This window comes from Esox lucius, chromosome 13 (genome assembly GCF_011004845.1).
Source record: "Esox lucius isolate fEsoLuc1 chromosome 13, fEsoLuc1.pri, whole genome shotgun sequence".
NCBI classification, from domain to species: domain Eukaryota; kingdom Metazoa; phylum Chordata; class Actinopteri; order Esociformes; family Esocidae; genus Esox; species Esox lucius.
In genome coordinates this window covers 33,786,743-33,802,896 of record NC_047581.1, presented here as the reverse complement: position 1 = coordinate 33,802,896, position 16,154 = coordinate 33,786,743, and the positions used below count along the sequence as shown (strand labels likewise).

At 44.7% G+C, this 16,154-nt stretch overlaps 1 protein-coding gene across 2 annotated transcripts in view; it reads left to right on the top strand.

Moving 5' to 3' along the window:
• The window catches only part of si:dkey-40c11.2 (drebrin-like protein B), a 39,748-nt gene that overhangs the window by 10,321 nt on the left and 13,273 nt on the right, over positions 1 to 16,154 (top strand). For both annotated transcript variants that reach the window (XM_010905463.5, XM_010905462.5), the window contains exons 2-4: positions 10,351 to 10,406; positions 10,536 to 10,648; positions 12,435 to 12,509. In XM_010905463.5, the coding sequence (XP_010903765.3) occupies positions 10,351 to 10,406; positions 10,536 to 10,648; positions 12,435 to 12,509 (244 nt within the window). The remainder of the gene's footprint in view (positions 1 to 10,350; positions 10,407 to 10,535; positions 10,649 to 12,434; positions 12,510 to 16,154) is intronic.

Genomic DNA, 16,154 nt, shown 5'->3' with positions numbered 1-16,154 from the left:
TGCTAACGTGCCAAGCGATTTAGCGCTGTGCTAACGTGCCAAGCGATTTAGCGCTGTGCTAACGTGCCAAGCGATTTAGCGCTGTGCTAACGTGCCAAGCGATTTAGCGCTGTGGTGGTAACAGAAACGGTTGTGCGACGGCAGTCTGGGAGCTACGTGTGCTTCTGTCGGAGCCGTGGTCTCACGGAGATACACGCTATCTGTCGGTTTGGTCCTTGGTGGGGCTGATGGTCGTAGGAGGCACACGTGAGTGGAAGGAAGGCAGTGTTGAACACAGAGGCAGAAGGGATTGAGAAATGAGGAGAATGTGGAGATGGTCGGAGATGAGGACTCATAAAGGGTGTGTGTGTGTGTGTGTGTGTGTGTGTGGGAGCCCGGACAGGAAATGCCAGAGCTGTCCCAGAGGAGTGCTACTTTAGCGGGGCCCATCTGGGCATTAGCCTTCCTCCCTCCGCATTTTCCCTGTCGCCCCTGCGGTCCCATTACCATAACCCCTTTGAGCCCAAACCCGAGCCCATGGTCTCTTCCTTGTGTGTTCACTGCTGTGTGTGTGTGTGTGTGTGAGTCAGCAGTATGCACCCATGTCATTTGTTTGCCCGCAGTACTTGTTTGAATTCCCAGAGCTCCCACAGCACCTTTAGCACCCCTTCCCCCGATCTCCATCCCCGACGCGCAGCCTCTCACATGAGGCCCCAGACACACAGCTGAGATCCCCATCGGCACCTGGAGGATGGGCCTGTTCCTCTGCTGAGGCCCTGTGTCACTTACAGGAGACCTGCTCTGTCGGATGTACGGTGTTCATGCTATTTGGAAAACAGCAATTTATTTTCTGAATGACAGATCACTATTCAGTATAATACTTCCTGTAAAACCTTGCGACACAACTGGAGAAGCGTCTCTTTGCATCATTATAGCGTTCATTTCTTCCGTAGGGAATTTATGGATCCACTTTAAATAAGGTCTGTTTCGTGTTGACTTGCACCACCTCACTGTACTGATAATAAGTAATTAAGTTCACTTTCCTCAGTATTAGCTAAATATGAGCAAAGATATTTTTTTGCAGTTCTAATTGAAGCAAATATGTTGACAAACATCACCTCTCCTGTTGCGTGGTTCTAAAAACAGTGATCTAGGGGGTAAGCCCAAAGAAAACACAGAACCTATTTTAAGCGGTTCTAAAATGAATGGTGAAGTGCGAAAAGAGCCAGTGTCGCATTTTGCTGCTTGGTTTTATGGGTACTATGACACATTGACTATTTAAGTCCTTCTGGTGGCTTTGTATGACGGATCACCATTCAGTATATAGTGATCACCTTATAGGGGAAACACTGGGTGTTTGTGGGTTTCAACAGTGGGCGGGAGCTAATCTGGGTTTTCTCTGTCATCACCTCCTTCCTATTAGCACTTGGATACAAACACAAGAGGAGGTCTAGACTGCTTCCTTTTTACATTCAGAGCAGCCACTGAATGCATGCTGGGAAATACAATGCATGGGTATTGACACTTATTTCAGACTGGAAATGTTGCTGTTAGATAAACAGCTTCAAAATGATTGTTCATGCACACAAGTACACAAGCATAAATACAAATACATAAACAGAGAGAAACACACACACATAATGACAGCACTACGTGTGGACATTCAGATTAGGTTACAGCAGCGTGACCACTGAGAAAACGAATGTATTCATTTTCTGTGGCATGAAGCTCAGCTTACAAAGAAGATCAGGTTATCTTAGAATTTGTAACCAGTACCTGTAACAGGAGACTTTGTTGTGCTCTCAGAAATAGAGCGTTCAGACAGAGCACACGGTTCAACACCTTACTACTGTTCTTTTAACATCTAGAGCATTCAGAAAGAGCACCTGGTCTAACACCTTGCTGCTGTCCTCAACATCTAGAGCATTCCAACAGAACAACCAGTCCAACACCTTACTGCTCTGTCCTCTCAACATCTAGAGCATTCAGGCAGTGCACGTGGTCAACATCTTACCACCGACTTCTCAACTCTAGATCATTCAGCCACAGCTATCTGAGCTACTGCCACCCTCTCCACACTAGAGCATTTAGGCAAAGCAACTATTTCAACACCTTACATTTGTCTTGACTTTGTACATGAGCATTCAGAGGACTTGTTCAAACACCTTACTGTTGCCATCTCAATACCAGAGCATTCAGACAGTCTGTGGACCCCAGTTTGACAACCACTGCCCTTCTCAAAGGTTCAAATTATGTTTAACTAGAGCCTAAGTTCTGATAATTTAGTACTATTGTTTTTGTCAATTTGAGATTAGAGATTTCATGTTGGAACAGAAATGTATATCAAAAGGGTTGGAATCGTTTTTTCTTCTTTCTTTTTAATCTTTTTCAGTACAGTGGTTTCCGTCATGCAGATCCTTGGCAGAGATATATATTTATTTGTTTATTTGGTTTGTCATGTTATAACTCTCTCTGGCTCTAGGTTTTGCTCGGAGCACAACTTTTCTTTCCTCCCCTCAACATTCCACCCTCTCTCACCCTCTCTCACCCTCTCCCTTTCTCCTCTCTTCTACTCCCTCTTTCCCTTCTCCCTCTCCCGCTCCTAAGCCATTCCTTTCTTTTCCTACAGAGCATTTCCCCTCTTTCCCCATTCCAAGTCTCTTTCTCCTTGTGCATGTCTTTTGGACACACTCTCGCCCCCTCGCCCCTCGTCTTTTGGTTCTCTGGCTTTTCTCCTCCATTGCCTCTCTATGTCCTGATTTTCCATGTCCCCTCCTCTACCCCGACTGAGCCCCTCCTATTTCCATCATTCCTTTCCTTTTCTCCTGAAATAGCTCCACTGGCGTGTGATGCCTGCTCAGGGGAGCCCTCCCCAGTCCTAGGCAGCTCCTAACGCCCAATCGTGATACACATAATAAACCGATCATGGAGATTCTAAATGGGTTACTCCACAGAGCGGACACCGGACATGGGTGTGAGTACTCTCAGAAGAACAGGTCCCCGGGGGGGGGGGGGGTTCTTCTTGGGATGGAGGCTCTGGGGCTGGTGGTGTGGAGTGGTTGTGGCTTGAGTGCAGTGTAGCCTGCCGGGCCGCTGTGCAGAGTGATGACTAGGACCTGGCACCGAGATGTTACTGGGTCAAGGGTGCCCCGCCAGGCGGTGGCAAAAACAAAGGCCAGCGTTTCCACTGGACTCTACTGCCACAATGTCAAAACTGTTTGTACTGTAAAGAGAAAAATGAATACATAAGATTTAGCTTCTTGGGCATAATTTAAGATCGGGGTGAGACATAAGCTTAGCAGTTTGATCAGGTTTGGGGTTTGGTTTCAAAAGAAACATTTTAAAAATAGACTTGGTTCATTACATTTTGAATATGGAATCTGGAAATGTCCTGGGTCGATCTGTGCCAGCTAGTAAAATGCCCCCAGTGCACGGCGGATATGTGCCTAGGTGGCTTCATCATGAAAACTCTACGACTTAGCAAAACAACACTCGGACAAGGATTAATATGCCGTAGATATTATACAAACACAAGCTGGCTGAAAATCAACATTCCTTGGGTTTGGGCTCATGGAGTCAATTAAAGCCCATCAATCTCAGTGTCTGCCCCCTGTATGTAAGCGCCTCCTCATCTCTGTCTCCATCCCCTGTAAGAACCTCCTAATGTCTGTCCATCCCCTGTATGTAAAAAAAATCCACATTTCTCCTGCTGCTGACCAAGTGCTATTATAGCTACTGCCTCTGTTAGAGGATCCCTGTGTCGCTGAGGTTAAGGTTTGTCTGTCTGGCCAAATGTCGGTCTGGGTGTTCTTTGATGTCTGCAGTTTACCTGAGTTGATATAACTGGAAAAGACTCGGGCTTTCCCATTCCTCCCCTCCATCATTCTCCATCTCTCCTCCTCACCCTCCATCCCCCAACTCTCCTTCACTCCCCATCGCTCCATCTCTGTGTCCCCCTCATTCTCCCTCTCCCCCTAACCTCCACCCTCTACCTCACCTCCATCTCTGAGCACATGTTGATGAATATATTTCAACCGTTAAAGCAGTCTGGGACTTTTTTAAACCTCCCATTTTGGACTTGATGTTTAGTACGTTGTATATACATATTAAAAGAAAAATGGGCAAGTGCAAAGATCTGAGCGACTTTGACAAGGGCCAAATTGTGATGGCTAGACGACTGGGACAGAGCATCTCCAAAACTGCAGCCCTTGTGGGGTGTTCCTGGTCTTCAGTGGTCAGTACCTATCTAAAGTGGTCCAAGGAAGGAAAAGCAGTAAATCTGAGACAGGGTCATGGGCGGCCAAGGCTCAGTGAGACACATGGGGTGTGAAGGCAGGCCCGTGTTGTCCGATCAAACAGACAAGCTACTGAACCTCAAATTGCTGAAAAAGTTAATGCTTCAACTGATAGAAAGGTGTCAGAATACACAGTGCATTGCAGTTTGTTGTGTATGGGGCTGCATAGCTGCAGACCAGTCAGGGTGCCCATGCTGACCCCTGTCCACTGCTGAAAGCGCCTACAATGGGCACATGAGCATCAGAACTGGACCACAAAGCAACGGAAGAAGGAGGCCTGGTCTGATGAATCACATTTCCTTTTACATCACGTGGATGGCCGGGTGTGTGTGATGCTTTGGGGAATATTCTGCTGGGAAACCTTGGGTCCTGCCATTCATGTGGATGTTACTTTGACACAACCACCTACCTGAGCATTGTTGCAAACCATGTGCAACCTTTCATGGCAACGGTATTCCTTGATGGCATTGGGCTCTTTCAGTAGGATAATGCGCCCTGGCACAAGCAAAAATGGTTCAGGAAAGGAGCATCCGTGGGGTGTGCTGGACAAACAAGTCCGATCCATGGAGGCCCCACCTCACAATTTACAGGACATAAAGGATCTGATGCTAACGTCTTGGTGCCAGATACCACAGCACACCTTCAGAGGTCTTGTGGGGTCCATGCCTCGACGGGTCAGGGCTGTTTGGGCGGCAAAATGGGGACCTACACAATATTAGGCAGGTGGTCATAATTTTATGGCTGATCGGTGTGCATAATCTAGATGAATAATCCTCATCATGTGTCACTCTGACATGAAATTATGTGGTTTTGATTATGTTGGGCACATACAGCCACATACATGATAAATGACATCGCAACCCGTTTCATCTCGACAGCACCACTCTTACGACCGAAGGCCGGAAATCACTGAATACTTTTGGTTGACTGAAAACACGTTGTCATTCAAAGCAGTCACCTGGGAGCAGTTAGCGTTAACTCTTGTGCCCAGGGACAGGTGTGCTCTATTTTGCCGGATTTGCCGGATTTGGGTAGCCTAATGGTCAAGTCAGGCTCTAACCATTAGGCTACCAACCGCCCCAAAATACCCAGAGAGTGTGTTTCCCAGGCAGCATTAACCCAGCCTGGTTTGGTCCGTCTGAGGGAATTTCTGTTTCATCCATGTTTGGGGAGCGGAAATGAGCAGAGCATTGAACGATGTCTCAACCACTCCGTCTTTGGTCCCAGTCACACACACAGACACAGTAAGGCACACAGACAGACTGGCTAACAGTGATTAATAGCAGCCCAGGTCACTGCTCAGATAGAGCCAGAGCTGGTGGGGGGTGGGGGATGAGCGTGAGGGGAAGTTGGATGGAGGAACCAGAAAATGAAGAGACAGATAATGTATAGATGAATAGGTTGGAGAATGAAAGGAGGAATATAAGATTTTGGGAGGGCACAAAATAACCTCTTACTCTCTACGTAGTTATTACAAAAGATAATGTAGAGGGTTGAATGTGGAGGTCTTAGTTGATATTTTTTCGTACCCAGAATTTCCCATGAACTTAAGATGCGTCCCTCTACATACAATAAAAACAGATACACCATGAACATAAGATGGCTCCCTCTACATACAATAAAAACAGATACACCATGAACATAAGATGGTTCCCTCTACATACAATAAAAAAACAATACACCATGAACATAAGATGGTTCCCTCTGCATACAATAAAAACCGATACACCATGAACATAAGATGCTTCCCTCTACTTACAATAAAAACAGATGCGCCATGAACATAAGATGGTTCCCTCTACTTACAATAAAAACAGATGCACCATGAACATAAGACGGTTCCCTCTACATACAATCAAAACAGATGCACCATGAACATAAGATGGTTCCCTCTGCATACAATAAAAACAGATACACCATGAACATAAGAGGCTTCCCATACAAGTTTTATCCGAGCACAACATCTTGGCACGAAGCCTCCCTATACGTTTCATATATTTTCAACTATCTTGGTATCTACAGGAAGTTGTATCATGTTAGGACAGTGTGCACCCCACAAATCCCTCAACTCTCCACTCCTTTCAGTGTAGTTTGTCTCAACTCCATGCCCAGAGGTGTGAATAGATATGTTCTTTTGTGTGTAGAAGAGGTAACGATTCAGGGGTCAAAATGGGTCATGTAATAGTAAAATAATTTCACAATTTCTTCTCATTATCCATGTTGAAGATGTCAATGCTTGGAAACATTAACACGGGAACATAACCGAAACATTACAGAACCAAACACTTTACAAAGGTTTTACAGACACCATATTCACTAAAATGGACAAGGAAGATGAGGGAAAAACAAGTGCATGAGTAAGTAAGATCTCTTCCACTACCCTGGACTGCACCATGTGTCATGTTCCTCTTTGAAAGGGGCTGCTGGAGTGTGTTGAGGGACTGCATGCCCTCCCACTGTCCAACATAAACCACTGGTGTTGTTACTGGCTCTGTCTTTGTATATGTGTGTGTGTGTTTGTGTGTGCATGTGTGTGTGCGTGCGTGCGTGCAACAGACCGTGCACATGCTCAATCATCTCCTTGTTTGTTTATGACTGCGCTGAGGTTGGCTTTGCTGGCTCCAGTAACGATGTACAGATTTAATTCTCGTTGTTAATTGCTTCCACAAAAATACTTGACAGACTTCCCAGTTATGACATCATCTTCCTTGTTTGCCCTCCTCTTCCTTTTTTCCATCTCTTTTATAATTCCATCTCTTTTTTCTGCTCTCCCACCTTGGGATATTTGCCTGTTCTCCCTCCCCGCCCTCCGCCACACCTCCCCCCTGTATTTTCTCTATCTCTCTCTTTTCTTTATCCCTCTCTTCTGTCTATCCCTCCCTCTGTCCGACTGAGCTCATAGCTGGCCAGGATGGAGGTGGACTTCAGTACAGAGCCTGGTCTGTTATTCCCATCAGCCTGTGCACGCAGGAAACCCACATGTGTGAAGACTGGGATAGGGGGAGAGGGAGAACGAGAGCTCCGAATTGCTCTGGATCCCATTAGCTATCCGGCAGACACTATATCACTATGAGCTACGTTACCCTATTCCCATACAATATTCTACTGTGGTTTAGCCATGTAGCAGGGGTTAGCCTTGTTGCGTAGGGTAGCAATGTTGCGGCGGTTAGCCATGTAGTATAAGCTAGCTACTGATTAATAGATTTTATTTTACAATTTAAAATGCATTTATCATGTTATACTGGGCAATATATCTATATTAAGTGATGACAATGTAAACACAATGAAGAATGGATTTTATCCATTGTGGTACCCAACATAGTCATTGGTAGCAAAGGCTTTGCCATGTAGCATAGATTAATTAACCATGTAGCATAAGCTGTCCATTTAGCATAGATTAGCCACATTAATAATACAACAACATGAGTCACACTGAAAAACAACCAAGTAACACCTATCTCTAATTATTACACATTGTTATTGTCTTTAAATCTGTCAATTGACTAGTGGCCTTTTGACCTTGGCAGCATGTCAGTGGCTGGAATTCACATCCATATATGTGAAAGCCTGACTCCCTCCCACAGACCTTAACAAAGCCAGCCTGTTAAACATCAGGCAGTGGCACAGACAGAGACTTTGTGCTTGCAATCATGACTCCTTCAGTGTGGCTTTGACCTTTGTACCAGCCCATGTTATAGACAGTGACCTCTGATCTTTGGGAATGCCTGTAGCACTAATCAGGGAAAAGGAAGTAGCATGACTCCCATGAACGTTATTCCCTCTGGTTTTGTATGTGTATGTTCTTCCCAAGCCACATCCCCGCCCATCCTCACCCCACACACACACAAACTCACTTCGACAAAAGTTACCGTCCCACAATAATTCAGATTATGATGAGTCAGTCCATCAGTTTTTCTTTCTGTTGTGGTCTGTGTGGAGATGAAGCGTGGTGCAGGGGTATTCCGTGCCTATGCTGTTTTATAGTGCTGCTATAAAACAGCACTGTGGGCTTTTGTGTACAGTGCAAATAAATGGGATTTCTATTGTTGTTTTCATTGTTGCACATTTACATTAGTGAATGTGCGGTTGGCCCTAATGTTTGTGGTACGATCAGAATCTCAATCGGACAACACTGAAACAATTTACTGATATTCCATGTTACCTGTGCTGCCTTGAGATACACTACATTCCCATGGAGACTCCAAACAGGAAGCCCTACTCAGCACAAACTCTTTCTCAGCTGTGCACTTGTTTCCCACGTGAGGTGAATAGTTCCGCGCTATTGACTTATAGGACTAACAGATTACATACACACACACACACACACATGCATACACACATACACAGTAGACAGGCTGATCACCTCTGGTCTGGAATAATGAGTATTCAGTGCTATTTCGTCCAGTGCTCCGCTCCACTCCACTGGTCCAGATGTCCGGGACATACCTCTACCGGATCTATTTAGGAGTGACCGTTAACTCCCTTTGGTTCTGTCCGGGTTGTAAAACAATGAGTATACTTTCCCTCTCTGTCTGTCTATCCATTCTCTTCTTTCTCTCTTACGTTACTGGTTGCGAGTATGTGTGTGTGTGTGTTAGTGTGAGAGAGCATGTGTGTGTGATGTCGACTGAACATGTGGATTGTCTTTGTTATTCTGTTATGTTATGGGCCATTGGCCGTGCTATTAGTCTTGTTACACACATGCAGTCGACAGGCTGCTCACTACTGGTCTGGAATAATGGGTATCTGTCGCTCAGTGCTATTTTGTCCAGTGCTCTGCTCCACTGGGTCAGATATCCAGGACATACCTCTACCGGATCTGTTTAGGAGTGACCGTTTACTCCCTTCTGTTCTCTCTGGGTCTTCTTTCTCTTATTTGATCAGATAAGTAGATTGAGAATATGGGTGCAACAACATGGGAGCGGTTTGGGTTAAAGAGTAATTTGAGTTAACGGTTAAGATTGTCTTCTGATGTAAGCAGCTCAAATCTCAAATCTATTGGATTTCCTCGTAGAAGTTTATAGGAAGTGTTTTTAGGAAGCGTTTGGTTCCTAAAAACACGGACATTATGGACATTATGCTGAGGCTGCAGATGGAACTACCCCCCCCCCCCCCCCATATTTTAGTTATTTTAAGAGGGCCCGCTTATTATTTTGCACAATGTTGTATGAATGTTTTGCAAGAAAATACAGTACTAGTTTTGCAGTATACAGACCTTGAAACACCCAAAGTGGATTCTGGTACTGCTCCCAGTCTCTGACTGTGCTGTAACAACAAAGTGCTGTAACAACAAACCATGTAATGTTTCAAAATATCTCAGGGGGTGTGTTTCAATACTCCAGCAGCGTTTTTCTCTTCTTTGAGTTGGTGGCAGCTCAGTTGCCAATGCTTGTTGCGTTACAAAGCAGAGTGTTGTGGTTCAAATGTTGTGTTATGCAATACATATTACACAATCCCACTGTGTGTTATTTTTCAAATATTGTGTAATAAGGGCCTTACTGTCTTGGGTTGGGCCCATAATGGACAGAAGAAAAGAGGGAGGGATGGAATGAGAGAAAAGAAGAAACATGGAGTCATGGCTGAATGTACTGTGCTCGGCTGCTCCCACAAGCATTACTCTGTGGGGTTTAGGCAAAGTATGCGCAACAAATGCCAAACATGTCCAGTAGTGTGCGTGCGCACACGTACATTACTGGGTGAGAGTTTGTGTGTGTGTGTGTGTGTTAGTGTGAGAGTGCATGAGTGTGTGTGTAATGTTGACCTAAAGTGGATTTTCCTTGTTATTCTGTTGTGTTATGGGCTAGTGGGCGTACCTTTAGTCTTGTTAACACCATCTATCTAAACACAGTCTATTTGAACAGATTAAAGCTCAACTTTATAGAACCTCATGAACTAGATTCTTTGGAATGAGAAACTGAAAGCTCAGACTAAAATACACATTCAACATCCCTCCCAGTGCAACAGTTTTGCACTCAAAGCGACCAGTGTTGAGCTGTGAACAAACCAACTATTGGCTCATCCAGGGTGACGAAGCAGTGTTCCTGTCACCAAAACGTCCCTCTCTGTCTTTCCACAGGGCTATTTTCACCTACGATGGGGCAACTAACAACCTCAAACTGGCAGACTCTGGAGGTAATTTGAACGCTACACCTCTTTTTTCTGTTGTGAATTCACAAATGATGAACGTGTATTAGCAACGTGTATTATGCTCCCCCGTCCCTTTCACTCCTTCTGTTCTCCTCTTTTTGGTGGCTCCTACAGCGGGCGGGGTGGAGGAGCTGTCAGGGAAGTTCCACGTGGCCAAGCCTCTGTACGGACTCTGCAGGGTGGGCTCAACTGAAGCACGTGGCCCACGGCTGGCCATGATCTGCTGGGTGAGGGTCATTTTATGCCGCCAGGCCTCCTGGGACAGTTGTATGGATGTGGTCCTGAAACCTCAGCTTCCATTAACCGTGTCTAGTAACTGAAAGGTGACTGAAACGTTGCTAAATCAAATCCCACGAGCAGACAAAGTGAAGAATCCTCCCCTGGTGTCCTGTCCTTGACTCACTCAGACAGTTCACCTTAAATTGCGCAGGATCGTATTAAGAATTATGGTGGGATTTGCAAGAAATACTATTCGAATATGTGTCTAAAACAGGCCGACTAGAAACACCACCTAATTATTGTATTAAAATAAAAAGTAGTCATTTGGAACCGTCTTAACTTTCATTCGGTAGATAGAGGTATTCTCACCACTCCAACAGATGTTTAACATAGATATTACCGAGCTGAATTGGCACTCCACATTTAAATGGTCGAGAGCTTGGTAATAGTTGACTAATTGGTGTAATCAGGTCTGTCAGTTTAGAGCTACAGCAAATATGTGAACAATCTGGTGGTCCCTGAGGAGAGGGCTGGCAAACTGCTCCAGACAGATCCTGAATGTTCTGTTCATGTAGGGCAGGGCTTCTGACCCTGGTCCTGGCAGGACAAAACATTTAAGATTTTTTGCTTTAACTGGTATATCAAAAATAAATGTCTGACTGGAAGTGTGCAGATTCTTTTTTTCCTGTTTCCCTACTCTTAATGCTGACTATTTGGAGGATTGAAACATATCTGACCCTGTATCAGAGGTTAGAGGCAAGCTGCTCCAAGCTGTCTTCTCCCATAGGCTATAGCAACTGATGGATGTGTTTTGATTGGCCCTTTGTTGTGGGGTCAATGTTTGTGATGTGTCAGTGAACTTTGAGACGCCGGGCATAAAGCCTGGCTTTTCACTGATAACTATATTGATACCATATTTTCTGCAGTGCACAGACACCCACCCACACAGACATACAAACACAAAGACACACACACACACACACCCACACAAACACACAGACCCATACAGACATACAAACACACACACACACCCACACAAACACACAGACACACACACCCATACAGACATACAAACACACAGACACACACACCCACACAGACATACAAACACACAAACGGGGGAACAGATGCTGAGAATGTTCGCCAACGTGCTCTTTGTTCGTCAGATCTCTATGACGACCTTGTGGAATGTTGTAGTGGAGGTCAGAGATCGCATCTGTAGCCAGTCGAACAGCAACACACACACACACACACACTTTAAAGACTTTATTTGAATCCACAGATCACATTACAATGGAAAGGATTAAAACATTTGAAAGGTTATTCATATCTATACATGAGTGGATACAGGAAGCACCTTTTCATCCATGCTGCCAGGATGACCGTGACCCTTGTCCATGACACAGAACTATACCTCGCTAGCTGCTTTGCCCTTGGTTGTAGAAGGGCCGGGAACCTGGATGCCACACACGCTGTTAGCATGTGAGCCAAAACCTCCAAATACCAGAAACAGAAGTGTGCATCTGAGCAGGTACCAGGTCAACAAGGTGGTTAAGTCTGGCAAAGTCCTTCTATGAAAGGCAACCATTTATACAGTATGGGCAACAGACCTCATTACATTTGACATTGCGTCTCACACACACACACGCACACACGCACACACACACACACACACACATAGTCACACAGCCTAACCCTTTCACTGGCTCTCTCAGATAAATGATGTAATGTGTGTGTGTGGGTTTCTGTGTGTGTGTGTGTGCGTGTGTGCGTGTTTCCTGTGATTGTCTCTAGGTTGGGCCAAACGTGGATGATTACCGCAGAACAGAATGTGCCAGCCACGTGCCAGCTATCAAGGCCTTCTTCAAGGTACGATTCTGACCCCTCCACACCGCCGTTCCCTGCCAAACCACGACCGTCTGCTGGTCAAACAGCAGTTAGCCGGTCGAGGCGTTGAATGGAACGGTTAACGTGCGCGTGTGTTGTGTATTCTCTGTCCTACGTCGGTAGTGCTACCATGGTGGAATGCTGTTCTCCCTGGGTGGCTGTTTTCTTTCTGTCACTCTGTTTCGTTAACGTAAAGGAATGCATGAGCTGGCTCCTATTTGGTCTGGTTGCCAAGACGATGTAGTGTGGGAAGTGAAGAGCCGGCCTGACCAGGGAATGAATGGTCATGTTGTGCGTACACACACACACGCACACACACAGTACTTCTCTCAGTCTCTCTGGCATACGTGCAAGCATACACACGCTCTATATTTACACACTGCTGTTGACTCTCTATTGTTACACGTATTCCGGTCCTCGTTGGTCTTCCTGCTGCTCGGGCCGGGCTGGTGCCGGGTGGAGGAGGGGGGGGGTGTTGTCCAGCGCGGTCCACTCTTCCTGACACCATTGTTTCTGGTGCCGCCGAGATGAGAGATGGGCCACTGACAGGCACAGCACAAACAAACACTCGCTAGGTGCTGACAGTCAGAACCCCACGGAACCACAGACAGGAAGGAGAATGCAGAGAATAGGAGGAGGAGAGTAAGAGAAGTGGATCTGTGTGTGTGTGTTTATGTACAGTGTGTGTGTGTGTTTATGTACAGTGTATGTGTGTGGGTTAGGTCTTACTGAACGAATGGGGACCAAATGTCCCAATGAGTATAGTAAAACCAGAAAAAATTGAGGCAAAAGTCAATTTCCGGCTCAGGGTTTAGGTTTAGAATCAAACTTACAATTGATTTTATAGTTAGAATTGGGGTTTCTTTAAGGTCCATGCGTTGTTGGTTAAGTTTAGGGTTAAGGTTAGGCATTACATCTAGGTAAAGTTAAGGCATAAATGTTACTTTATTGAGGTTAGGGTTAGGTTTAGGGTTAGGTTTAAGGTTAGGGTTAGGTTTACGGTTAAGTTTAGGGCAAGGGAGCATGCAATTTCTATTTTCTGGTCCCCATGAGGGTAGCTGTACAAACTTGTGTGTGTGTGTGTGTTAACTGGCCAAAGTCTGAGAGACCTGTCTTCTGTGCCTCCAAAACCATGTTTATTTAACATTTCCATCTGAGTGGAAACAATTATAGCTTGCTCATTCAGCCTATATCCAGACCCATTTTACTGGTTCCCATATAAAGGCATCGCCCGGTCAACTCCAGAAGCATCCCTGGAATGTTGGTTTTTGGCTCTTTATTTGACACTAATTGAAAGACTAATTGAATGATTGAGTCTGTGACCCCTGTGCCCTCCAGTCTGAGATGTACCCCACTGTATGTGCATGTGTGTGCATACGTCTATGTGTGTGTACGTGTAGATGTGTGTGTGTGTTTGTTAGACTGTATTGCATATCTGTGTTTATACAGTACAGCATGTGTTCTTGGACCCGAGTTTCACTGTGAATCATTCCTTAACGACAGCGTAGGGCAGCAAAACCTACTGGCTAGGGAGTCAGGCCAGTAACTGAAAGGTCACTGATTTGCAAATTCCAAGCCAACAGGATGAGGGATATGTTGACGTGCCCTTGAGCAAGGCACTTAACCCTAAATGCTTCTATTAGTGTCTCTGTATTACTGCGTCAGGAATATGAAATGTAAATTAAATTTGACGTTGATGACTGGGTCTTAACCCAGGAAAACAGTGTTTTTTTTAACTGTCTGAAAACCACCTGAATACCCCTCTGAATAGCCATTTATATACCCCCTGAATATACCTTTGAATATCCATCTGAATAGCCCTCTATATACCCCCTGAATACCCCTCTGAATACCATCTGTATTGCCCTCTATATACTCCCTGAATATACCTTTGAATACACACCTGAATAACCCTCTATATACCCATTTGAATAGCCCTCTATATACCCCCTGAATATCCCTACGAATACCCATCTGAATAGCCCTCTATATACCCCCTGAATACCCCTCTGAATACCCTTCTGAATAGCCCTCTATATACCCCCTGAATACCCCTATGAATACCCATCTGAATAGCCCTCTATATACCCGCTGAATACCATCGGAATACCCCTCTATATACCCCACTGAATACCATCTGAATACCCCTCTATATACCCCCCGAATACCCCTCTATATACCCCCTGAATATCACTTTGAATACCCATCTGAATTGAAAGTGTGGGAGAAGTAGAATCCATTTTCAATACTTCCTGACTTCCTTTCAGACACAACAGATCACTGCAGTACTGTAATATTATAGCATCTGTTTAGCATTAAGTTCCTTCAGACTGCCGTGGTGCTATCCATATCTTTCCAAATCTCATTTACAATGTAGTGTAACCATCAACTCCAGTAACATTAACTTAACTCTCATTACCCTTTCACTCTGTTTTCAGAAGCCCAATCTTTTCTTTCTGGCATCCGCATAAAACCGATCAGAATACAAACTATATACCAACAAAAAACACTTTACTGTGGATATGTGTAGGGTCATTTTATGTGTCTTTTCACATTTCCTGTTGTGCCTTGAGGTCTTGTTTTAAACATTTTATGAAGTGATTTTGTTGCTCAAGAGAATGGATCAGGAGTTCCAGTTGGCCATGACTGTGCAATACTGGCCACAAATGTATAATACCGGCCATGACTGTGTAATACTGGCCATGACTTTGTAATACTGGCCATGACTTTGTAATACTGGCCACTACTGTGTAATACCGACCATGACTGTGTAATACTGGCCACAACTGTATAATACTGGCCATGACTTTGTAATACTGGCCACAACTGTATAATACCGGCCATGACTTTGTAATACTCACCATGACTTTGTATTATGCTGGTCATGACTGTATAATACCAGCCATGACTCTGTATAATAATGGCGATGACTGTATAATACCGGCCGTGAATGTGTAATACCGTACTCGTCATTACTCTGTATTATTCTGGCCATGACTATATAATACTGGCCGTGACTCTTTATTATACTGTTCATGACTCTGTAGAATACCAGCCATGACTCTGTGTATTACTCATCATGAATGCTATACTGGCCATAACTATATAATACTGGCTGTGACTGTGCTATACTGGCCATAACTATATAATACTGCCTGTGACTGTGCTATACTGGCCATGACTATATAATACTGGCTGTGACTCTGTGCTATACTGGCCATGACTATATAATACTGGCCGTGACTCTTTATTATACTGTTCATGACTCTGTAGAATACCAGCCATGACTCTGTGTATTACTCATCATGAATGCTATACTGGCCATAACTATATAATACTGGCTGTGACTGTGCTATACTGGCCATGACTATATAATACTGGCTGTGACTCTGTACTATGCTGGCCATGACTATATAATACTGGCTGTGACTCTGTACTATACTGGCCAGTTTCAGGTCACAGGGACAGTGAAGAGACTGATGGTCTGTCTTGTGGGGTCCTAATGTCTGAGCCGTATGTTATTTGTAGGGGTCACGTGGGTCTGTAAAATAAATGTAATTTCATACAGCATAGCTGGAGAGAGGCTTGGATTAATACATGATGAGTGAATAATAAATGCTTGCTCAG